General features: G+C 37.4%; 2 protein-coding genes across 3 annotated transcripts; one reads left to right on the top strand and one right to left on the bottom strand.

Moving 5' to 3' along the window:
* The first annotated feature begins 1,205 nt into the window (after window positions 1-1,205).
* Window positions 1,206-7,405, top strand: LOC140230447 (uncharacterized). The gene is made up of 5 exons (XM_072310601.1): window positions 1,206-1,230; window positions 2,687-2,730; window positions 4,038-4,211; window positions 5,532-5,646; window positions 7,246-7,405. Exons 1-5 carry the CDS (start codon window positions 1,206-1,208, stop codon window positions 7,383-7,385), a joined length of 498 nt encoding a protein of 165 aa, XP_072166702.1. The 3' UTR covers window positions 7,386-7,405.
* A 5,709-nt stretch (window positions 7,406-13,114) lies between these two features.
* On the bottom strand, window positions 13,115-23,095 carry LOC140230757 (HCLS1-associated protein X-1-like). 2 transcript variants are annotated; one of them, XM_072310894.1, is made up of 6 exons: window positions 22,904-23,095; window positions 20,138-20,412; window positions 19,526-19,683; window positions 18,162-18,252; window positions 16,841-16,971; window positions 13,115-15,482 (listed from the first exon to the last, which is right to left on the bottom strand). In XM_072310894.1, the coding sequence occupies exons 1-6, from the start codon at window positions 22,951-22,953 to the stop codon at window positions 15,279-15,281; spliced, it is 909 nt and encodes a 302-aa protein (XP_072166995.1). In that variant the 5' UTR covers window positions 22,954-23,095; the 3' UTR covers window positions 13,115-15,278. The 2 variants fall into 2 exon arrangements, with proteins under 2 accessions (XP_072166995.1, XP_072166996.1); XM_072310895.1 differs by having other exon boundaries at window positions 19,526-19,680.
* Window positions 23,096-24,087: the final 992 nt, after the last annotated feature.

The following is a 24,087-nucleotide window of genomic DNA, read 5'->3' as shown; positions in this document are numbered from 1 at the left end:
TCAGAATCTCAATAATTCAGCACAAGAACTGATCACCAGTCGCACTTAAGTCCTTCTTAACTTTAAGAACAGCTTTGTGAAACACCCCCCCCCCCTGATCTGCATTTGTGGTAGATATGGTTTACTGTTTCGTTGAAACTTGAAACTGAAATACTCTCACTTTCTTATTTTCTGTCTGACATGATGAGATTTCCGGCGATGTATCTGTTTGCCTTCACATCAAAAATGGAAGACAGCTCGAAAATGCAGTTACTCTCCACTCTAAACCCTAAATAGTTATTTTCTCTCCGGTTGAAATGTTTTAACAAATATTATCTGACCAACCATTGTAACACATTCCGCCCGTGATATTTTGAGTTGCGAAATTTTATCTTGAAAGTTAGAGGGACCGTATAGTTTTGGTTGAGATGGAGGATTCACATTTTTTAAATTTTTTTGGGAGATATCTAGAAACCATGCACTTAATATATATCAAAGAACGTACGATTCTAAGAAGAATTCAAAGTTTATTTGATGGAAATCGGTTTTTTAATGGCTGAGATATCCAGAGACAAAGCAAAACAAAGTAGTCGTAATAAAGGGCGTATCCCGGTCTTTCATTAGGACGTCGTTTGTTTTTGGATATCTCAGCCATTTCAAAACCAATATTCATCAAATAAACTTTGAATTCTTCTAGAATTGTATGCTCTTTCATATTACATATTTTCTTTTTTTTTTTACATTTTATGAGAGGCTTCTTATCATCTCACAAAAAAAAAGTTGGAAATCTGAAGCCCTCATCTCAGCCAGAACTACATCATCCCTTTAACCATGCAAAAATGTATACACACGTTATTACGAATCCATGTGAATCAAGGCGTACAGCATTTATTCCATTACAGATTTTTCAAGTTCCTCTACTCTAAGGTGTTCAACCTGATGTGTACTCATCGGTATTATGATGAGGTATAAATGTGATGTCAAATTGATACAATCATGTTTGCGAATGAATTTGAATACACTCCCTTCAAAAAAGATGTTCATTAAATGAATTAGACGGGTTTAACAGCATATCGATGACGGGTCTACAGATTCATCACTGCTTACATCACTCAACAGGTGACTGGAAGATCGGCGCACTTGGACTTTTCGTGAAAAAGTGGGCTGAACTCCATGGACTGTGTGATGCTATTAGGGGATTCCCCAGCTCCTTCGCCTGGATTCTAATGGTCATCCACTTTCTACAGAGCGGTGAGTGGGGAAACTTGAGGAGGTTGGCAGTTCACAGAAAGAAGGGGGTGGGGAGAAGTTAAATCATAATGAGAGACATCTTGAATGAGCTCCGTCAACCTGGGAATGTGCTTCTGAATGCATGTACATGCACTAACGCCAGCGGCATTTCCACAAAAGTATACATGACATTTACATGAATCATAATTTAGGCCTATTTTATAAGTCAGTTGTTCTACGTTCTCCGTTTTGTACTTACAAGTAAAATTTAATCTCTCTATATATTTTAACGACAAAGGTGGGATTAATCATTTGAAACATTACGATTAAGATTAGTGATAGTCCTACGATACGCAAGTGCTTCTCCTATCGACACATGGAAAGGAAGAATTAATTGGGTTATATATATATATTATATTATATTATATTATATTATATCATATTATATTATATTTTATTATATTATATTATATTATATTATATTATATTATATTATATTATATAATCATATTATATTATATATATATATATATACATACATATACGTATAAAGCAATGCTGAAGGGATCTTGTGAACTTCATTATTCTAGAATATTAAACGCTTACCCTTTTTGTGCAATTAACACGCAAAGGTATTTTAACCAGATACTCAGTAGTACATTGAGATTTCTGTTAAATGAGGTTTGTCTGTAGATCAAAAAGAGAAATGTGTTGGCGCTTGCATATCCCTAACAATAAATATTTGTGGCACCCGGTCATATACACTCAGCATGGATATTGATTTTTAAAGTACATGTTCATATCGATCACGTAGCATACACAAATTGGTGAAATGAAAGCGTACAAAATTGTGATGATTTTTGTTGTTGTTGTTGTTGTTGTTGTTGTTGTTGTTGTTTTGTTTTATTTATATGTCAGTTGATAAAAGAGTATTTCGTTGGTTTTCACCTATAAAGACGGTGGAATTTCCCTTTTGAATCTAAACTTTTTTTCGGTATGTATTAGTGGGTTATTAAGATTGAGAAAACTGTACATAGTCTCTTATAAATAACTTTGAATATTTTCCAAGACTTTATAGATGCTAGGCGATATAGATATCAGCATGGTCTTTAATTAGAAATTTCATCTAATACATCATGATAATTCCTTTTCGACCATTCTTGTTTAAGTAATGCCCTGTCTTTTATTTTTCAGTGACTGTTTACAGAATCTGATGTCCGTGGTTATTTTTACTTCATTCTGTCATTATTAAGTGTCATATTTCTTTGTGTCTGAATCTGTGCCTGTATGTATTACAAACTTAACATGATGACTATTTCTAGGAAGGTATATAATACGCAGTGTTGAAGGAAAATTAATTAGTTTGTTCAACAATGCACAAATGAATATGCACCGTTTCAGTAACATGCCTCAATTTATTTGTGTTCATTTTCTGTGTTTTTTCTCCTCCATATGGCATTCTTTGACGACCAATCAGAAAGGGGATCGGGCAGACTCCCGGTACTGCATCCGTTGCGATGGGTAGGCGTGCCATGGAACAAGATTTAAAGGACAAGTTCACCTTCATAGACATGTGGGTTGAGTGAATGCAGCTATATTAGTAGAACACATCAGTGAGAGTTTGAGGAAAATCAGACAATCCGTTCAAAAGTTATGACTTTTTGAAGTTTCTGCTCAGTCACAGCTGGATGAAAAGACTAAGTAAGCTTGTGATGTCACATTAGTACAACGATATAAAGAAAGAATAAGGAAAATTCAACAATATTTCCATTTTTCTCGCATAACAAAAGAACACTCGACTTCTCTCTTTCAGAAGGCAGGGGGAATAATATTACCCTTACCATACGTCAGTAGCAAGTCGAAGAAATTTGCACTTTATTCAAAAAGTAAAGTTTTGCGAAATTCTCTTTTTATTTTCCTTATATAGTTGTACGCACGTGACATCATACACTGTAGTGTCTTCTCATCCAGCAGTGACTTCGCAGATACTTAAAATATTCATAACTTTTGAACGGATTGTCCGATTTTCCTCAAACTTTAAGTGATGTGTTCTACTAATATTGCTGCATTCTCTCAATCCTAATGTATATGAAGGTGGACTTGTCCTTTAAGAAATTTAAAACATGTAGAAAGCACACAGTGTATGTGTGTGTGTGTGTGTGTGTGTGTGTGTGTGTGTGTGTGAGTATCTGTTATCAAATCTTCATGTTATTTCATGGATCCAGAAAGCAAGACAAAATCTCGAATGGGAGATGGCAGATCATACAGTCATAAATATCGAGCTCTAATGAATATATATATATTAATTTACACCATTCATACATGGATGTGATATTACACGCCGCTGAAGTGCTAAACAGTCAGACGGAACCAGACACACAGTAATGCGAGGAACACTTTCAAAGTTTTTATTATTATTCACTTCGGATGGATTGGTCAATGCCTGGGGAAAATAAGCTGGTCGTATATTATCAAGGCAATTCCAGACAAGAAAAAAAAAAACTTGAGTTCATTTCAAAAAGACAATTCCAGGCATAATAATGGCATGTTTTCACAAAAATCAGATTTAAATTAAGGACGTAATTTTAAATATTGCCAAGTTTTACAAAACGGTTCTCGCATAATTACGTTATATGCACATGAGTGAGTTGATCATACCAGCACCTCACAATTTTTTAATTCATGATGTAAAAAAAAAAATGATAAAATTCATTTTTCTGCTATTTGAAAGTGCAAAACATTGTTATTCCTGGCTATCCAGTGTTTAGGCCATTGACCAACTGTCTTTGAACTGAAACAACTAATGCAGTGTTGGAACATTTATTCAGGAATGGGCCCACTATCCAAATGCTCTGGAGAAAGTTGACATCCGGGATATCTGTGGTCTGTTGGAAAACAGAGTCTTCACTCCCGGAGACATCGGTCAAGACCCTTACTTCCGCTTCCGGCAGGTCGCTGCTACCTCCATCCTTGGGGACACCAGTATGCCTTCACTCCTGAAGGTGACAAAAGATGCATTTCTGCGGGATCACGTTCTTGTATAGAGTCAGCAAAAGATGTGGGAGATAAGCATCCAATTAGCAAGCATAGTTTGAGATGAATTAAAAAAAATCAGATATATTCAGAAATGTCAAGATCTTAAGTTTCGGACTACATTTCAAGGAATCTAGACACTATCGCCATTAATAGAGAAAGTTTAATAAGCAAGATATCCATACACTATTGGAAAAAAAAAAAGATGTTTAGATACATCTGAATGAAATACCGTCGATTATCGGAAATATTGGAAAATATCAGAGACGAAGATTTTTGTCCTTTTCTGGTACATTTTTGTAATAGATTATTCCTGTGAAGTAGCCAAAATATTGGTTAAGAAAGTTCAAACAAATCATAATGATAGACTTTCAGAGTAAAGCTTGCCTCTGGCGAGAATAATTGAAGTTATCGAGTTCAATTCACGAATTTATCCTGTTTTCAAGATTATAAAGCTTTTCTTCTTGACATTTTATATGCAAAAGAGACATGATTTCAACATCCAAATATAAGTGAAAACCATGTGTTATAAAAGAAATTGTATACTATCATGTTACGTTGTATGATTATCATTATGCGTGTTCTTCCTTATGACAGAATACATCATATTGCGTGGATGTACGAGAACAGCTTGTATACATAATTATCTTGGAGGCCAAAGGTTTAAAAACTGAATGTAATGGAAAGTAGATACAGAGATATCTTATGATACAGTAGATACCCTATGCATAGCAAGCTCTTTCTTGTGGTATCAAATGCGCAAAATAACAAACACTCTTAATTGCTTGGTTTTCTGTTACAATGTATCCAGCTAATTTCCTTTATGTCCCAAGGATCTATTACCTTTGAGTTTTCACTGTATCTGACATTGTATTGCCCCTTTTTTAATCATTGACAAAAAGTGACCATAAAAATCTCTGTAGTCCAACACAATTAGAACTCTTCTTGAGAGAGAATGGAATTTCTAGTTATCAACCATCAAGGGCATTCATAAAAATGAGAAGTTGTTCTGTTTTTGTTTGTTTTTTTTTTTTTTGGGGGGGGGGGGGGTTTTGTTTTTGTCTTTTGCCAATTTCACACAACATGAGTCTCCATTACCAATCCAGTGCAAGGTATACTTTCCATCATACAGATCGTAACATATGTCCTTGCCGCAGGACACATTCTGACAAAATAATTGACGAATACTTGGAGATCATAAATAGACACGATGTCCGTAGTAAAGAATTCTCGAGGAGACTGTCATGAGATTATGTCTTTAATAGCAACATTGTGTTTTATCTTGACAGGATTTCTTCAAGTTCTACGCCTCTTTCGACTTCGCTCGAAGTGCTATCACACTGAGATCCAGTCAAGAGCTCTTTCTGAAGGCGGGGGCAACGAACACCATGATGTACATCCAAAGTAAGCATTATTCATGTATTTATTGCGTGTGTGTTTGTTTGTTTGTTCGTGTGTGTGTGTGCTTGTGTGTGTGTGTGTGTGTATTTGTTGTAATTTCTTGTATGCTGACATTGTTCCGCTTTTCCTTTCTCTTAACATGGTATAATTGTGTCATTGGGCACTTAATGGGGTCTTGTATATCTATTCAATTTTCAATCAAATTGCCCTTTTTATAGGCACAACATTCACGAGTAATGAAGGGGAATATTATGCTGCAATGGCTTTACGACCCTTCTTGATGTTCCTATACGTCAAGGATTGAGTCGATAGCATCCATATCTTAACTTAAGGAAATAAGAAACAAACGTTAAGGTTTGTTTCGAAATCAAACTGATAATGAGAAATAAGTGATGCAAATGCGAGATGACTAAACGTCTCCTTCACAATGACTGAATTGTGTTACGTGATAACGGCTTTTCATTTTTGTTCTTTTACAATGATGGTAAAATATTTTTTTTTCTTGAATAACGGTAGATCAATCAAATTCCCTCTTTCTCCCGTAAGGGTAATATCCTTTATTTACCTTGGCAATATGGAAAGTATGGGAAGATTGGTTCTCGGGAAGAATAGAATTCGAGAAATCAAATCAGATGAATTCACTCGTGAAGTGTATTAGAGGACATTTCAAAACCGCTTATCTCTTGCGGTCCCTAAAGGTATGAACACTTTGTAATTCAAACATTTCTCCACATCAGTATCAAATTTCAAGTGAATTCCGCCGGACATTGAGGATTCTCGCAATATGACATTTCCTGCTGCTTTTGATTGATATTCTGGCGTACGTTTTCTCTTTTATGTATTTTTTTTTTTCACATTCAAGATGCTCACGAAATTTATTTCGTGAGCATCTTGAATGTAAAAAAAAAAAAATACATAAAAGAGAAAACGTACGCCAGAATATTAATCAAAAGCAGCTACTGCATTTGATAAATGTAATGCTATTTCTTTTCTTTCTTTCTTTCTTTCTTTTTTTTTGGGGGGGGGGGCGTGTTTCATTAATTTTATTCATGCATTGACTCTGGATCGGTGGTAACTATCACTTTATCACGAAGGTTTGTTATTCCGAAGACCTGTTAATCCGAAAATTAAAAAAAAACAAAAGGTTCGTTATTCCGAAGGTTCGTTAATCTGACAATGGAAATGGTTCCTTTTTCTGGAGGTTCGTTAATCCCCAAACGTAATAAGGTTCGTCTTCCCGGACGTTCGATATAGTATTGAAAGTATAGAACCTTATTTCATTGTCGGATTAACGAACCTTTGGAACGTGGAACCTTCGGAATAACGAAACAACATTAATGTTCGGATTAACGAACATCTAGGTATAAGGAATTATTTTGTGCATGTGTTCCGGAATACGAACCTTCGGAGTAACAAACCTGATTGCATTTACGAATTAACGAAGCTTTGTGTTAACGAACATCACTCAGATTGATTATGTTGTTTACATTTTCATTTATCTTTCCTTATTTGCTCAATTGCTCACCTTCTTTATTATGTTTGGGGATTTAATCAAATTAATTTGAGTTTATCAAATAATCGAAACTTGTGATTTTAACACAGATCCCGTCCGAGGAACCAACGCAGCTGCCTCGGTCCAGTCGCCAGGGAATATCCAGGCCATCCGACACGGGCTCGTGCAGGCCAGGGATTACCTGGACAGAGGTGGGGATTGGAGACAACTCCTACCAGCCTCGTCTTAGTCGATTCGAGGAAGAGCGGGCCGACAAGATGATGAGGACCGGAATGGTTCCCAATCTACTGTTTCTGGGCCTTTTCTGCGACTTTGCGTAATGTCTAGACGTGTCTCGTTTTAGAGTCTGTCCGTTATCGATTTATCACTCTCCTTTTACCTTCACTTCGACCCATCCCTACCCAACTCTCTACACCACCCCCTCTCTCTGCTCCCTCCCACCCCCCCCCCCCCCTCTGTATTTAGCAATATACACGGGTATTGATCACCCATCGCTTACATCGTTCTGCATGCATGTCTTCGTCTTCCAGCCAATGATGTAATCATTGCAGTTAACTGTCATCTTCGCCAGATGGCAACATGTTGACTGCGTGTACAGGCTTTACGGGAATCACGATAGACATTTCGAGTTTGTATTCCCCCATGCTATGTCTTTACCAGGGTGGTACTCGGTTGCGGCAGCAAAGTGTCACAGGTTGTCTCAATGACGTATGAACAGTGGGATAAATGTTCTTGCGGGGAGTTCACGTAGTATTTTATAAAGTTATGTCTGCATGTCACTCAGAGCCTGCATTGTAGAAATTTATATAGCCTCAGATTTAGAGACAGAGATTTATGTAGCCATAAAAGAAATCATTTTATTGTTGCAACTTTTCAAGATACACCTATTTCCGAAGCAGATGCTTATAATTATTATAGTTCTGTTGCGATGCTTATCTCTTTTTCTCTTCTGTTTGTGTTACATATGGCTCAAGTGACTCAGTGATAGCTGAAATTGATTTTTCACGATGACTTATTCTGTTAAATCTAGCAAGTACCCATCATGCTCATTGAAAATGCAGGAGTGTGATAGAACGTAAATACATGTTCATTACTTTTTATTATCTTGTGTCTAGAGTCCATTACCCAACTTTTCCTCTTCTTCGTTTTCTTCTTCCCTTCCTCCTCCTCCTCGTCCTCCTTCTCCTCCTTCTCCCCACCTATTTTATCTATATCTCTTTGCCGTGGTGCGAAATTAATGCTCATGTCGAAATCGTGTCCCCTATCACAGATTCCATGTTTCTAGGTCCACACATTCCCATACATACCTGTTACGGTGTGTACTCCAGCACTGCGCACATGGCTCCTTTGACAATACGTTGATCCGACCGAGCAGTCTCCCATCCCACTCCCAGATCTCGTTTGGAGAATCTCACTTTCGACGAGAGTACATTAAGCCTCCCTTTCCCTGTCTGCCATGCTCCATTTCCGCTTCGTTCGGTTCCCAATACTTCGTATATGTAATATTGATTCTGCATCATGGTTAAAGTGATGATGTAGTTTTGGTTGAGATGGGGGATTCGGGTTTTACCTTTTTGTAAGATGATTAGAAACCGTTTGTAAAATATTAAAAAGCATACAATTCTTAGAGGAATTAAAAAAAGTATGAAAATTGTTTTTGATGTGGCTGAGATATCCAAAAATAAAGTAAAACAAATTGGTGCTAATAAAAGATCAGTCCCACCTTTAATTAGGACCACTAATTTGTTTTTGGAAATCTCAGCCATTTCAAAACCAATTTCGATCAAATAAATATACTTTTGATTTTTCAAAGAAATGTATAAATGCTCTCTCATATCCCATAAGATGAATCTCATTATCTCACAAAAAAAAAGTTGGAAACCTGAAGCTCATAAGCTCAACCAATACTGTACCATCCCTTTAACTTTTACCTCCCATTATGTGTACCATTAGCGACCTGTGATGTGTGTAATGCCAATGAGAGTCATTGCTTTAATAATGCTGCATGTGAGGGTTAATGACCAGATCGCACGGACCATGAGTTGATAGCGAGAGATGGGAAGAATGCGTTTTATATCGAATGAGCAAAAAAAAAAAAAGGCCTGTCTCACTTTCGAAAAAAACAAACAAACAAACATGTGAAACCATTGCAGAGCAAACTAGTACATAAGGATTAAAAATGAAAAGTTTCCGGATTAAAGGAAAGATCGGAAAGAAAGCCCGGTCTTGGGAAAATTCGCCGTTCCCTAAAATCAAGCTATGTTTATGCAAAAAAAAAAAAAAAAAAGGAATACCCGGTAAGGGTCATTACTAAAAGCGTGATATTACTCCGGAATATCAACATTGCTTAAAACGCTGTTAAATAAAAACTGACTGGTCTCCTGTTTATGATAGTGAAGATGTATTAATGCACCGTTTGATATTTTTAACAACTATTAGATAAATGGGATATTTAGCTTTTTAAATAACGAATAGTTGATATACATACAGAAACAAACAATTAATTCAAGGTTGCAATTATTTGCAAAAATCTCTTTCACGGTCCATCAACATAAGCAGGCTCCGCTAGAACAATGAAGGCTCCAACATCCAAGCTCTCAAAGTGAGTTGGACGTAAACGGGCATCTCTACAGAGATGTGGTGGAAATTCAAGGACGCTATATTTCTTTTTTTTCATCTTTCTGAGCAATGGTGTATATAGGAAGCGAGAAAAGTAGCGAGAATCCAAAGTGGTTTTTCTCCAGTTGACAACATTATTATCCCTAACTGTGTTAGCTCTTGCCGTCCCGGCATTAGTGATACCGGATCGATTTATTCCTTGTGCATATGTGTGTGTGTGGGGGGGGGGGGGGGTGGTGGGGGAGGACGAGCGGAAGACAGGGGTTGAAATTCGCGAGTTACCTATGAACCTACAAGTATGTGACGTACACAACAAGGAACCTAAATGGATGAAATGTAGCTCACTTCTCCAGATCGCCAAAACATGTAGATTGATAGGTGGATAATAGTAGGTAGATGGATAGATTGATTGACTACCTGATTGATTGATAGATAGATAGATAGATAGATAGATAGATAGATAGATAGATAGATAGATAGATAAACAGAGATAGACAGAGATAACAGGAATATGGATATTGATGGATGCATGGTTAAATTGATAGACACATTGATAGAGAAATAGATATGTAGACAGGTAATACGATATATTTCTGAATAGAATGATTGAAAAAGCCGTTTGTCGACGCTTATCTTGCAAACTGCAAGCTTTGTTTACAACCCTGTGTACTGGTTTATAGAGTAGATAGAGATATACGCTGCTTTGAGTGTTCATTGCTCTTTTTTTTTTTTATTCTGAAATGTACAAGTCAGTGACATCAACTGATAAATCATTTGTGCCACTTTCAGCAAAGATCCGGGAATTTTTTCAGCAGTATTTCATTAATCCCCACAGCGGAATATTTCATCCCTCGTGGAAAGTTAACGTGTCGTTGCACGGAAGCAGTAAGGGATTAAATTGCATCCACCTGCCGCACTAACACGATTAGTAAAGGGAAAGGGAAAAGATAGTATTCAGCGCGGAGTGATACTTTGCGATATATGGTGTCCAATTAACCGTCTGCACGACCATGTCTGTCTTATTCAGCAGTATTACTAACCAGGGGGGTGTTTCACAAAGCCGTTCTTAGAGTTAAGAAGGACTTAAGTGCGACTGGTGATCAGTTCTTGTGTGCTGTACTTATCAGAATCTCAATAATTCGGCAGCACAAGAACTGATCACCAGTCGCACTTAAGTCCTTCTTAACTCTAAGTACGGCTTTGTGAAACACCCCCAGGAGATGAATACGCGCATATACCTTAATGACAGTAAATGTATGTCCGTGTATAAATCCAACACATAGCGTCACGGTAATCAATTAATATTTCACTGATGTCCTCCAGTGAGTACCGTATAATACAGTATTTTGAAAAGAACTTGATATAATGTTCGTTATAATGCACACACAGTCCTCCAATGAGTACCGTATAATATAGTATTTTGTGAAGAACATGATATAAATGTTCCTTATAATGCACACACAGTCAAATCAATACAACGTGTGTGATTTGTAGTTTCAACTTCGTGTCTTTTCCCTCTCTTTGTCCCCATGCTGTAGATTAATAATGTTTATTCTGTTGTCGAATTTTTATGAGAATCAAGGAAGTATGGTTAGTCTTCGAATTTTCATTTGAAGGTTATTAATAAAACTTGAATTGAATTGAACTGACTTTGAAATTGAATTGAATTTGTTTTTTCACGACAATCAGGTGATATCGAAAACGTTTTCAAGATGTATGGACACAGCATTGTCTCCTTCATTGTGTACTCGCTTGTGGTTGTGACTGTGTGTGTTAAAATGTGTGTATGCGTGTGTTGGGGATATTGGTGGTATGTTATTCATAAGATATATAACATAGGTAGCCACGTAGGTACTTATGTGTTTGTGAAAATTTATATCAGTGGGATTATTGGAACGAGCGGGGTAGGGGTTAAATTCTGGGCATAGGTGAGCAGGGAAGGTTTTTGTCGGTTTACTTCTTAACATAATGGATTCACTTTGATTATAAGTAGGTACTAGTATCTGTACTTGATTATTCGGAATAAGATATGAAAATCATTTCAAAGGGCTTCCATCAATTTGGATATTCTAAACTCACGTGTGAAAGTCGTTAAAACTGTCTTTGACGGTGAGCAGAAAATGCACAGGTCAGTATTACTAGACAGCAAAGGTAGGTAACTGGTCCATTGTGATACCTGGACTAGGGCTTACGACCACCAGCAGTGCATTACATGTAGCTCTATCTACAATAACAAAGATGTGTAATTTCACACAAATTTGAAAAATATTGAGCAAAAACACGAAAGATGTTGGTTTTGATTACCTCCTTGAGACAGAATGTTCATTCTCTGATACAAGTTCCAAAGACAGGACCTATATCTCGTGTGGGGTTAGGCTACACTGTATTTGAAATTGACGCCACAATGAAATTCTAATACGTAATGAAATATTTCCCTTTGTGTTCCATGTTTACAGCAACATGAAGCCTAAATTCGAAATGCTTGCTGCCAGAGCACTATGTCCATTAAACAATTAAACATTTGTATGATTTTCGGGTTGAAGACACAACTGCATAAATAAACAGCGAGGGGCAAGTTATCTAATATCCAAGCTTTTTGGAAAATGCAAATCGTTGGTGAAATTTGAAGCACCAATGGGCTAACGTTTTCAACTGCGGAATTACAGAGGGAGCACACTAATTTAGACAAATTTAGACAAACGCTTACTCATCACAAGCTATTCACACACACACACACACACACACACACACACACACACACACACACACACACACACAACAAACAAACAGCGCACAACAACAAAATGAGCATAATCCTGTTCTGTGTTGCCTTGTGGACATACAGTAATCTTAAAGGGATATAAAGTTCTAGTTGAGATTGGAGATTCAGATTTTGACATTTTGTAGGATAATATTTAAAATTTATGAAATATTAAAGAGCATTCAATTCCAAGACAAATTCAGAGTTAATTTGATGAAAATGGGGATTTGAAATGACTGAGATATCCAAAAACAAATGTAAAACAATGTGGTCCTTACAAAAGGTGGGTCCCACCTTTTATTACAACCTCTTTGTTTTTGGATATTTCAGCCATTTACAAAAAAAAAACGTTTTTTATCAAATAAAATTTGAATTCTTCTCAGAATTGTATGCTCTTTCATATTTCATCAGAAGTTTCTCATTATCTCACAAGAAAAGTTGGAAACCTGAAGCTCCCTCTCAACTAACACTATACTACCCACTTAACACATGAAGGATGCCTTTAACCAGGGCTGCCAAACGGTCACACATCTAAATAGAGGAAAACAGATAATATACATAGTACACAAACCTTGATAGGGAAGCATCGTCCCCTAAATCAGGGGGAGCCTTTAATTTTCTTGGTCAAGACATGGAGTCACATTTTAGCTTTGGGAGACCCCCTTCAGCAACATCTGCATGATCTCCAAGCACGGTAAAAAGCAATCATCATGCTTCTCATTCTATACTATTAGAGGGAAAATCTAGTCCAAAATATGTCAGTCTGAGAAAAAAAGAATAAAATCCTATGAGTTCAATGGTAAAAATTTGACTGAAAGTGGATGGAAAAATAAGGAAGTTATGACATTTTTTAGTTTTGTTCATTTCTGCAAAACAGAACTTGTACAGTGGATATGAGTATGCAAATGAGTGAGCTGACCATGTCATAACCTCACAGTATTCCATTGATCGTGTACAAAAAGTAACGAATATTCACTGTTTCTGTCAGTGAAGTCTGAAATATGATGTTATTCCTGGTTGAATAACTTCATAATAGTGATCAGTTAGATATACCAGGATTTGAGCCGCAGGCATAATTGCGTTTGAATGAAAAACTGGAAATTTCAAAATCTTATGTACAAGCTACAACGTATATGGCAAGTTGTGAGGGGGTGACATGCTCACTTTGCATATTTTGCATATTCATGCTGACCATTCAAGAACTGTTTCCTAAAAAATTTGTAAAACTTCAAAATGTCATCACTTCCTTATTTTTCACCCGATTTCAATCAAAACTTTACAGTTGAACTCAATTTTACTCTTTCTTATCAGACTAACTTATATTTGGACTGGATTTCCCCTCAAGGAACACTAACCAAATCTGATATTGCTCATTTTAGATGGCAAGATTTATTTCTGGGAGCTCTTAAAATGCCAAATGGGTCACGTACGACCACGGGACTTTGATGCAGGTTTAAAGCAATTTCCTATTTTGATCAGAATCTTTCTTTCCTAAAATTGTATCTATTAATATGGATTTGGTGCTAAGCCAAAAGTCGATTTATATGGAAATTATGATATCCAATTTTTCCTCTCACTCCATATCCATGTATATATTGAGTAGAGACATATATGGAGAGGCATAATCAGCATGTATAGCTACGCAGAAAATGAGCCATATATAATATCATCACCTCATACACATGCATGAGGGGATACAATGATTATTCTGAGCACTAGATGAAAAAGAGAGAGATAGAGAAAAAAAAAGAAATAAATTCAACTGAAATCGACTTCGGAATTACTGAATTATTCTTTCTGTGTAGATCTTGGTACAAGCATTGCAAAACTTGACATTATTCTCCAATGGAATCGCTCTATCAACAAGTAATGCACTGTGACTGTGCTCTAACTATTTCTCCACACTAATGTTGGGAATATGTGTTCAAAATTTTTTTGGCCAAGATACTATCATCATCTTAGGGTTTGAGCATGTCACTGCAACATGCTCAAATTCTTCTGCAACATCCTCAAAAGCCAGCAACATGCTATGCAAAATCCTTAAAGAATTGGCAACATGCTCAAAACAAAATGTAACCAGACATGTGAAATGCACATGCAAACCTTGAGAAACATCAAGCTACTTTAAGAAAACTTGTGTGCAAAACTTGAGACAGAACATCGAACGAAAGCAGCATAACAGGAAATAAATCACGATATCGCTTGTGATGTGCAATCCAAGCACATACAATTTCTGCAATATTCTCAAATTTCAAGTTGTGAACCACCCTGCACTCTGTATATATTTCATACAGGCCCAATAGATTTGGAAGAAACATTGCCACCATTAAGACATACATGCTTTTCAGGTTCTCTGCCACAAGTTTATGTTATGATAGGCTGGTCCATGTTAACAACTTTAAATTTCATGTTTGAACATCATATCATTAGAGTCTATACATAGCACATATGCACAAGGAATTCTAATCACGCATAAAATGCAGTGTACACTGAATGTAACTTGACAGCTCTCAGATGAGATATATATATATGAGTTCTTATCTATTACAAATAATGCAAGGTCATGATAATATACTTTTTTCAATACAACTCATACAGTATTTTCTATTGCACTTATGAGGTAAGTGCTTCAGATGCGTGATTATTCTGGTTCATTATGCTCTTTTTCTTCAATGTCTCTGCCATCTTTCTGCTAGCAAAATGTTTCCGCATTCTAATATCTCCAGAAAGCTTTGAATGCCTCTACTTCCTAAACCAGGATCCAAAGAACTTCTCAAACATGGAGTCAGCATGCTCTTCACTCTCCAGATGTCCCGGAGGTCTCCCGAGACGCAGCCTAGGAAACGAGGAAGGGATACCAGGGTGGGGCATTTCACCCTGAGTGGTGGTTACCGTGGTGGTCTCATTACCCTTGTCATCGATCTCGGTCCGTCTTGTTTCTGTTGTCTGAAAGAACGGAGGTTTCGACAAAGTGATCATAAAATATGCTGAAATTCCTTTCTTAACCTCAGGCTCCTTTACATATCACGATGCATACTGTTTAATGGGAGCAGTGATTTAAAAAGAAAATGTTCAAGTTATCACATCTGATGCATATGTGTCGGTCAGTTGAATAAAAAAAAAAAATCTTACCATATAAAAATTTTCCAATAAAGCCTAAGATATGAGGAGATATCTCTATTTTTCTCAATAAACCATAACTGTAGACACTTCATTCTAGAAACAATTTTATTATAACTATTCTTTATACTTTGCATATTGAACAATATTTAACATTGATTACAATGATTAACATTTTTACATTGGTTGCGTCTATCCCAAAACTCACATTTCAGAACTATTTCAAAGCATGAAAGCTGGGTTTTTGTTTCATCTGCAAATGGTAAATAATGCCTCTGAAATGCACAACATTCATTGCTCTTTATTTCATTTCTGTCATTTCTTTTTTTTTTTCTTTACTATTTAAGCACACATCTGCTAACGTGTACTTCTTACATCAATTACATTACATTTTTTTTTTCTCTCTCTCTAGTGCTAATCAAAGGAAGAAGTTGATAAGCAGAACTTTCCAAGATCAATTTCTTATCATGTCAAGCTGGAAAATTGAGTTTTTCACCAAGTGACACAGATGTTTTACTCTACTTTATTTTTGATTCTGTATATGAGTACATATGCTGTCAATAAGCTTCTATGACGCCTTGCAAATTAGGTGCACAGCCGTTGCTGATATTTTCTTTTCAATAAGGAGCACTGCATTAGATTTAAAGGGGATGTCTGTGTAGAATGTACAGTGGCAAGACCAGGGAATTCAATGTACATGTTTCAACTCCAATTTTCTGCAAAGATCTCATCATGTTCTCTCCAATAATCAACACATCTGATTGTTTGCTTTCTACACTGATTACCACACATGTTCTGACACCAACTGACTATGGATAGAGATATTAATATAGTCCTCTTAATTTCCACACTGCGACATTTGTATGGGACTGCGGCATTACCATTAAATTCTTTGCATGTCCCTTTTATGAGTGTGTACACAGATTTTTGTTTTGCTTTGCTTTGTTTTTCATCCAAATGCTGAGATTGCAGCTCAGGCACATAAAGGGATGAATGTCCATGCCATAGCAATTTTTTCTCACAGAGTGCTCCTGTTGTTGTTGTTGTTTTTTTGTGTGTGTGGATAAGACACCGGTAGAATGCAAAATGTGTCGTGCATGACTACGCCATTACAGTTCAACTTTATGTGCTTGGCAGTTTAGGGTCTTGTGCATGCCAAAAGGGCTGCCATTAGTCTCTCTCACCCCATCTGCCCTCCTGATCGTCTGGATTGATACGCTCCTCGAGTACGACCTGAACTGAGGCACATTCCCCTGGGTCTGTTCACCTCTGGCTGCTCGCTCCACATCTCTCTGCTTCACGGCAGAATCCAGATCTGGAGACACATGGGAGACACACAAGCATGACACAGGGGACCCCACTTTAATCAGGAGGGGCTGAAAGATGAACATCCCTCCTCCTTAAACAGTGCTCCAAATCAAGCAGTGCCATATATTGGCTTGTGCAAATCTTACCCACATGAAACCCAGTATGTGGGCACTACAATAACCCATGCACAGCCATTCTACCCATTCATATCCACAGCAGCTATGTCCAACACCCCAGACACAAATGGCAATAAAAAAAAAATTAAAGAGCAGTCTCATAGTTGGGGCAAATCCATCACTGAAACAAACCTTTATTCATTATCGTCGGCCTCATGCCAAAAGGGCCTTAACACCATAGACTTTGTACACTGTTATGGCCCTTTTGGCATGAGGCCGACGTTATGTTCTTTCCATAAAATTATCCCTTCATTACCATGACCACATCACTGTCACATGATAACAAGTATGGCTAACTTTTATCATGACATTATGCTCTCAGAATAAATGAAGCATTGAGTATGAAACTTAGCAATAAACACACTTTGTTTTTGCAGTATTTTTTGTTCTGACTGTTCCTTTTTCTCAGTCTGTCCGTACCACACACACGCATGTCTACATGCAGACGGTAAATACAGACCGTACATAGGAAAGGGGACTCTCCATGCATGTACTGAACCGTACGTATTGTATGAGTAGAGGCTGATGGCGCATGATACAACCCCGGAGTCTCTTCTTTATTTAAAAAAAAAAAAAATAAAAAAAAATAAAATCACTCTTATCAAGAAATGAATACATTCTGCCTAGTAGAGAGAGTAAGGCATAATGCATTAGTAATACTCTAAAAACTCAATTTGAAAATGACACTGAGGTCTTTTAATACAAACCTCACAAAGTTTGTGTTATCAGGCTGACATTCACATGTTTTTCCACCTGCCACTTCATCCCATCACAGCATAAAGATAAAAGAGTAAAATGTAAAAAAATATGCAAACTTAGATTCTAGGATACACAATACTAAGTATTTTACATCAATTATCCTTCATATCAATCTTCCCTAAGTGGAATTTGGATGTGTCCATAGCCTCTGCATCCTTTCAAATTCAACAATTTTACCGACTGTCAACATTCAACATTCTGCATGCTTGTAGTGGGAAATCACTGGTGTTTGTGGGATTAAAAGTTGTATGTGCACACTAACCTGAATCTTTCTTTGCTGCAGTTGATGATGTTTCCACATCTGGATCAAGAGGAACAATTTTGGAGAGATTCCCCTTCTTGAGCTCATCAAACTGAAATGAAAAAGTCAAATAAAAAATAAACACAGTATGAGCCTCATATAATCAGAAATTATTTCTAACTGAAAATCACGAATCATTTAATCTCTACCATGTATCCCCCATAATTAAAGCAGAAGTGCTCACATATGATGAAAGAATAGTTGCTGTATGTCAATTTAATAAAAAAAAAAAATCTTCAGGACTTTGTATCTATGCGTCAGAACTCTGCAATGGGCAGTCTCCTCAAGGCAGGGATAGGTAAATTCTGTGGCGGAAAAAAAAAATGGGCCTGAAATACATGTACATGCATCATATACAAAACTGTAAAATATTTCCCTTATTCTATATGATGCGTCACTCAAACAAGAATACTTTAGTGTTCTCATCTACAAACTATAAAACAATCATATAGTAGATGTGGGCTGAGAGAATTTTAATTCTACTTTTGATGCTGTATACACATGCAAAGTAAATCCACCCCCTCCTGTTTTTGGCATAGCCAAAAATAAAAGCCCAGCCTGATTAGGGTTACGGATAAGCAGTCAGCAACCTCTCTGGAACAAGAAGGAACAACATTCTCCTTTTTTTTTTTAATATAATACTGTAAAAGTGGAACTTTTTGTGTGAGTAACTTTTTGCACTCAGCCAGGTAAGATCAGTTTCGCATGTTTTTAATTCCACAATATCAAACTGGAACATAATATGGCAAGCAAAAATATTTGTGTGCTTTTATTTTTGCGCTAGTTCTAGTTGCGCAAAAATTTCAATACCACTTATACAGTATGAATAGGTTAAATTTTGAGCGGTCTATTGAACTTAATCATCATTGCTCTAAAAGGGACTCTACAGTACTGGTTGAGGTGAGAATTCAACTTGTAACGTTTTGCAAGATATTTAGAAACCACTCTACAAAATGTTAACAAAAGGGGAATCAAAAGTTTATCTGATGAAAATCGGTTTTGAAATGGCTGAGATATCTAAAAACAAGGTAAAAGAAAGAGATCCTAATAAAAGTTGTGGCATGCCAATATTATTATGATCACATTTTTGTATATCTCAACCATTTCAAGGCCAATTTTCATCAAATAAACATTGAATCCTTCTTGAAATTACATGCTCTTTCATTTTTCATTAGAGGTTTCTCATTTTCTCACAAAAAAAAAAAAAAGTGTTATAAACCTAAATCCTCACCTCAACAAGTACTGTAAAGTCCCTTTAAGGCGTAGCTTTAAAAAACAACCCCCCCCCCCCACAAAAAAAAAAAAAAAAAAAAAAACTATCTTACCCATGACAGTCGGGGCACTCTGTCTGCTGCTCGCTGTGGGGCTGGTGACTGTGATGAGCTGGTGGCATCCTCCCTGAGCTCTCTATCTGGTTCTTTAAGCATCTGATCTCTCAGTGATGAGGGACCTGGCTGAGTTGGGGGATGCTGCGCGATTCCTTCTATGTTTGGCATTGGGTAAGTGTTCAGATAATCAATAATCAACAAAGATGAACACATAAGAATCTTCTTTTTTCTTTTTCTTTTTAAAGTTGCTTGATATTTCTATAAAGTTTGATTACGCTATCTCATGCGGCAAGGGCATATGTTACCCATAACACAAATATTCAATGTTTGCTAAAAAAGGGGGCGGGGGAGAAGCTGGAAGACAAAATAACATGTTAACGACCACTCAGAAAAGGTTTTTGATGTACCAACTTACACATATCACATGGCTAAAGGTCTTTCAAGTATGTACCCACAGGTACACAGGTTTGCTTGTTTGTTTGTTTGTTTGTTTGCTTGTTTGTTTTTTTTTATAACTTGCTCTTAATGCATCAACATTAAGTTTATCTCCCTGACACAAATCAGTTCATGCAGCAAAACAATGGCAATAAACAAACTATAGACTCTTACCGTTGAAGTGGGATGGAAAATCAGCAAGTCCAAAGTTTCTGAACATCTCATCAAAGTGTTTGAACATCTCTTCCATCTCCCTGTCGAAGGCGAAATGAAATCCTCCGGGAAATGGTCTGTTCCGACCTGGCGGTCCCTCCTCTGGGAAGTCCATGCCATCATCTTCATTGTCTCCATTGGGGAACTTTGGGCCGCTGAAGCCGCCGAAGCCACCCGGTGGGAAAGTGAAGAAATGTGGGCCCTGGAATGTGCCTCTCTCATCCTCGTCCTCATCACTGTTAGAGGAGAAGGACAAAGAAGACATGGGACCCTCTTTCGTCATGAAAACAAACCTTTGATACACATACTACACATGTACATGTATAATGTTAAATGCACCATAGAAATCTGAAATGCAAAGTACTTAGTATATTACAAAACGAAATGCATACACCAATTGAAGATACATTCAAAGATTTTGATTTTGAGATGTGATGTCACAGTAGGGGAATGGAAAAAAAAAAAGTACAAAGAGAATTCCTACTTCAAATTTTTACAGCATATTGAAGAGTTTAAAACGTACATTGTACCTCCTCCAGAATGTGGTGAGAATAATATTACTCATAAAACATGTCATCAGTCGAGGTAATCGGTAATTTGCATTGAACAAAAGGGCAGTGCATACAAGCATAAAATGCATGTGAGCATGTGATTGCTTCCATGGCCCAAATGGCACTGAAACTGAAAAGTGAGACTGTTTTCTTCCTGATAGTGGAGTGTAATGTACATTGCATGTTGATGTGGCTGTATCCAGCCCCTCAGTTTTAAGCTCAAGCCATGGACACAGTTGCATGCATGGATAAAGACACACATGTGGATGTGTACTCCAGTACACTGCTCTATAAAAAAAAGAAAAAAAAAAAAAAAAGGAGAAAAGAAAATGGTGGAATTATCTCAAATTGTACTTTCTTTGACTATTGATGTTTTCTTACTGTGATGTAACAAACTGCTTACCCTAATTATCCAGTGATGATCATTCACCAATGTGTATCTGTTGTGTTAAAGATAATTTTACATTAACAGTATAGTTTCATGTCTGGAGCTAACCCCGGGGAGTGCCTTGTACACAGTTATACTGTGGGAGTGCCCCGAGTCAAAAGAGTGCTATCTCTGTAAGTTGGAAAAGCAACATAAATTTTCGCGCTACTGTAAATTTTGTAATTTACCAGCAAAAGGCTTACTTTTATAATGTACGTACGTTTCTTACCTTATTCATACAATACGTTCACTTGTTAATTTCCACATTTATCCCATGTAGTCTTGAAAAGACGTTTTTCTACGAGATCATCTCAATATACATGTACCTCCCATTCATTCTTTGGCTTTCGTGGCAACCTTTGCGTGGCACTTCATGCATTGGTGTTATGAATAATGCATGAGAGTCGCGATGACTTTAGCCTTGAACCAGGCCCTTTCGTTACGCGCTGTGTAGTGGCGAGCAAAAGGGTTCAAGTGAAACGCGCTCACACCAGCTCCCAGCGAGTGATCGGGCGCCACAAGATGTCGCGCAGCAAGAGTGCCTGGTCAAAAAGGCTACAGTGCTACCGACTCGTGCAAGCGCAGAGGTTTTAAATCCGGTCTTCGTGAGCAGTTGTCGATCTCGGAGATCCCTGCTGACCGAATCACTTAAAGCCATTGATTTAGACAGAAATGGGACTATTAACGGACTATTACGTTCCGCGTATCCTCTTGTCAATAATTGGAATACATTGGGAAGTATTCAAGTTCACACATTTTTTAGTATTGATAAGGTTAGATTGAACAGCGATACTACGCCTTTCCAGATCCAAAATCCTACAATGCGCTGGTCGCAGTTTACTCTGGAGCCTACAGCAATTCACAGAATGCACATATTGGGGTAAAATCAGCAGATTATTTAGACAATAAAACAACCATAATTGTACACATTTTACTAGAAAATGTGTTTAGACTCTGAAAAGTTCTAGATGTCAAAAAAAAAAAAGGTTCTAAATAAGTACTACTGTTCTTTTTCTTTCTTTTTTTTTTCTGGTAATGGGTAAAAAGAAAAAAAAAATAAACCAAGGTTTAATACACCTCCTGTGCCAAAAATTGACCAGGCGCAAAAACATAGGTTTGTCGTTTGTTTATGTATTCAGGCGCAGTGGGCGACTTTTGGTTGGTGTTGCTGGTGTATTTGAATTATGAGCGACTTGCTTTAGGCCCTACATTGAAATCTTTTGACATGGACCCTAACGCATATTTTCTCTGAGTACCCACACAATTAAAAAAGAAGTTACTATAATTAAATCCCTTGGAGAGAGCTCCATATGTAACCCCTCCCCCCCCCCCCCAAAAAAAAAAAAAAAAAAAAAAAAAAAAAAAAAAAAAAAAAAAACCTAGGACTCCAGGGTCTGTAACTCTGTGTTACCCTTAAAGACTGTGGGAGTAATAAAGCATAGGCCTACTGCGGTGATGGTAGGACACCCAGCCAGATCAATCAATGAATTATCAATGTTTCCCTAACTACATAGCAACATTATTCCATAGCCAATCAAAGCCAAAATATCGCTGATGGTTACCGCTGACTGCAGAGTTACAGTTACCATGAATTGTACAGTGCAGTTACCATAGTTTATGCAGCGGGACCCTGACTGATCGTCGCAAAACTAGGCAGCTGTACCCTTCTCCAACAGTAAACACATTACATGGGACTACGCTACAGAACGTCATCGTGTTTGTCAGTATTTCACACATAGGCCTACATACGTGTGTTCGGGTATCCCGAAAAATGACCGAAATGCATCGCTGAAATTCATCTTTGCCGAATTTTCGTCCTCACGTCAGATGGAGAAGCTTAGCGGGCCATACCATTCGTAGCGATGGCTTCTCGTTCACCGTTTCTCGTTCAGTAGCAGTCCGTGGTACCCAGCAGGCGCCTGCGCCTGTTTGTGTAACCAAAGATCCTACATACACGTAATAAATACATGATCTGAAACTCCGTTGTGATGTTGCGTCATGAGATCGGTGAGGAACACCACCGGCGCTACGGCCGTGACCACGTGTGGGCGTAAGCCTTAGCTAGCTAGCTACGCCGTACTCGTATTTTGTACAGGGTGTTGCAATGATGGCACATTGAAAGAAAAATAATTACGATGAGAGGAACAATTTCGTCACGCTCGAGATTGTAACCATTAACAATTGGATTTTCAAATGACATTGTGCTCTTCATGGACCACCTCCACCCCCTCATGTCGACTCACTTATGTAGAATGACATTGTCTGTAATATCTAGGCGTGCAATGTCTCCGATTAAAAGTTACTAAAGTACTGTAAGTGGGCAAGACGTTAGAATTTGGTACTTTTCTCAATCGCTTCTCACGTAAACTATATGGTATATGCAAATTATCCTACCATGGTTCTACTTGACAACCAAAAAAAGCTTGCCCGGTGTTTACCCGACGTACCGTTAATAGCAACCGTGACTGGATACCAAGCATACCACAGAAAAGTATATTGGAGGTACAGGTTTGTAGAATAGATCGTTTTGCGTCATGGCGAAAGGAGCATCCATTAATTTAAATATTAATTATCGAACGAAATTTCCGCTTCTGAGAATTTAAACTTCGCTATCATTTTACTTAAAGTAGAGTGTAATAATAGATGTATTACAAAGCATCACTTCGCACCACGCACAGCACCACGCACAGCACCGTCGTTCAGTCGGACAGGTTAGATAACAGTGAGAGAGTGGTCCGGGCATGATAGCAAGTTTATTAGTCGCTCTGTATTACAGTGTCTATTATAGTCCGAACTTGTGACGCGTCTCTGAATCAGACTCCTTTCTTGTCTCTAATTGGTTTATAAGGAGTCGATATATAATTATCATCCAGGGTTTTTTTTTTTTTTTTTTTTTTTTTATCTCCATGTTTATACCAATTAGGAGCGTCATA

The sequence above is a fragment of the Diadema setosum genome, chromosome 7 (genome assembly GCF_964275005.1).
Source record: "Diadema setosum chromosome 7, eeDiaSeto1, whole genome shotgun sequence".
Lineage (NCBI taxonomy): Eukaryota > Metazoa > Echinodermata > Echinoidea > Diadematoida > Diadematidae > Diadema > Diadema setosum.
This window is presented reverse-complemented; position numbering and strand designations above follow the sequence as displayed.

What these genes read in the sequence shown, in the direction of transcription:
- LOC140230447 (XM_072310601.1), top strand. Translation starts at nt 1,206, where the DNA reads ATGGTCATCCACTTTCTACAGAGCG. An exon ending in GTATGCCTTCACTCCTGAAG is followed by an intron (nt 4,212 to 5,531) that starts GTGACAAAAGAT and finishes TTATCTTGACAG; the next exon opens with GATTTCTTCAAGTTCTACGC. An exon ending in CACCATGATGTACATCCAAA is followed by an intron (nt 5,647 to 7,245) that starts GTAAGCATTATT and finishes ATTTTAACACAG; the next exon opens with ATCCCGTCCGAGGAACCAAC.
- LOC140230757 (XM_072310894.1), bottom strand. Translation starts at nt 22,953, where the DNA reads ATGAATTTCAGCGATGCATTTCGGTCATTTTTCGGGATACCCGAACAC. An exon ending in TTCGGGATACCCGAACACAC is followed by an intron (nt 20,413 to 22,903) that starts GTATGTAGGCCT and finishes CTCCTCTAACAG; the next exon opens with TGATGAGGACGAGGATGAGA. An exon ending in CGATCAGGAGGGCAGATGGG is followed by an intron (nt 15,483 to 16,840) that starts GTGAGAGAGACT and finishes CCGTTCTTTCAG; the next exon opens with ACAACAGAAACAAGACGGAC.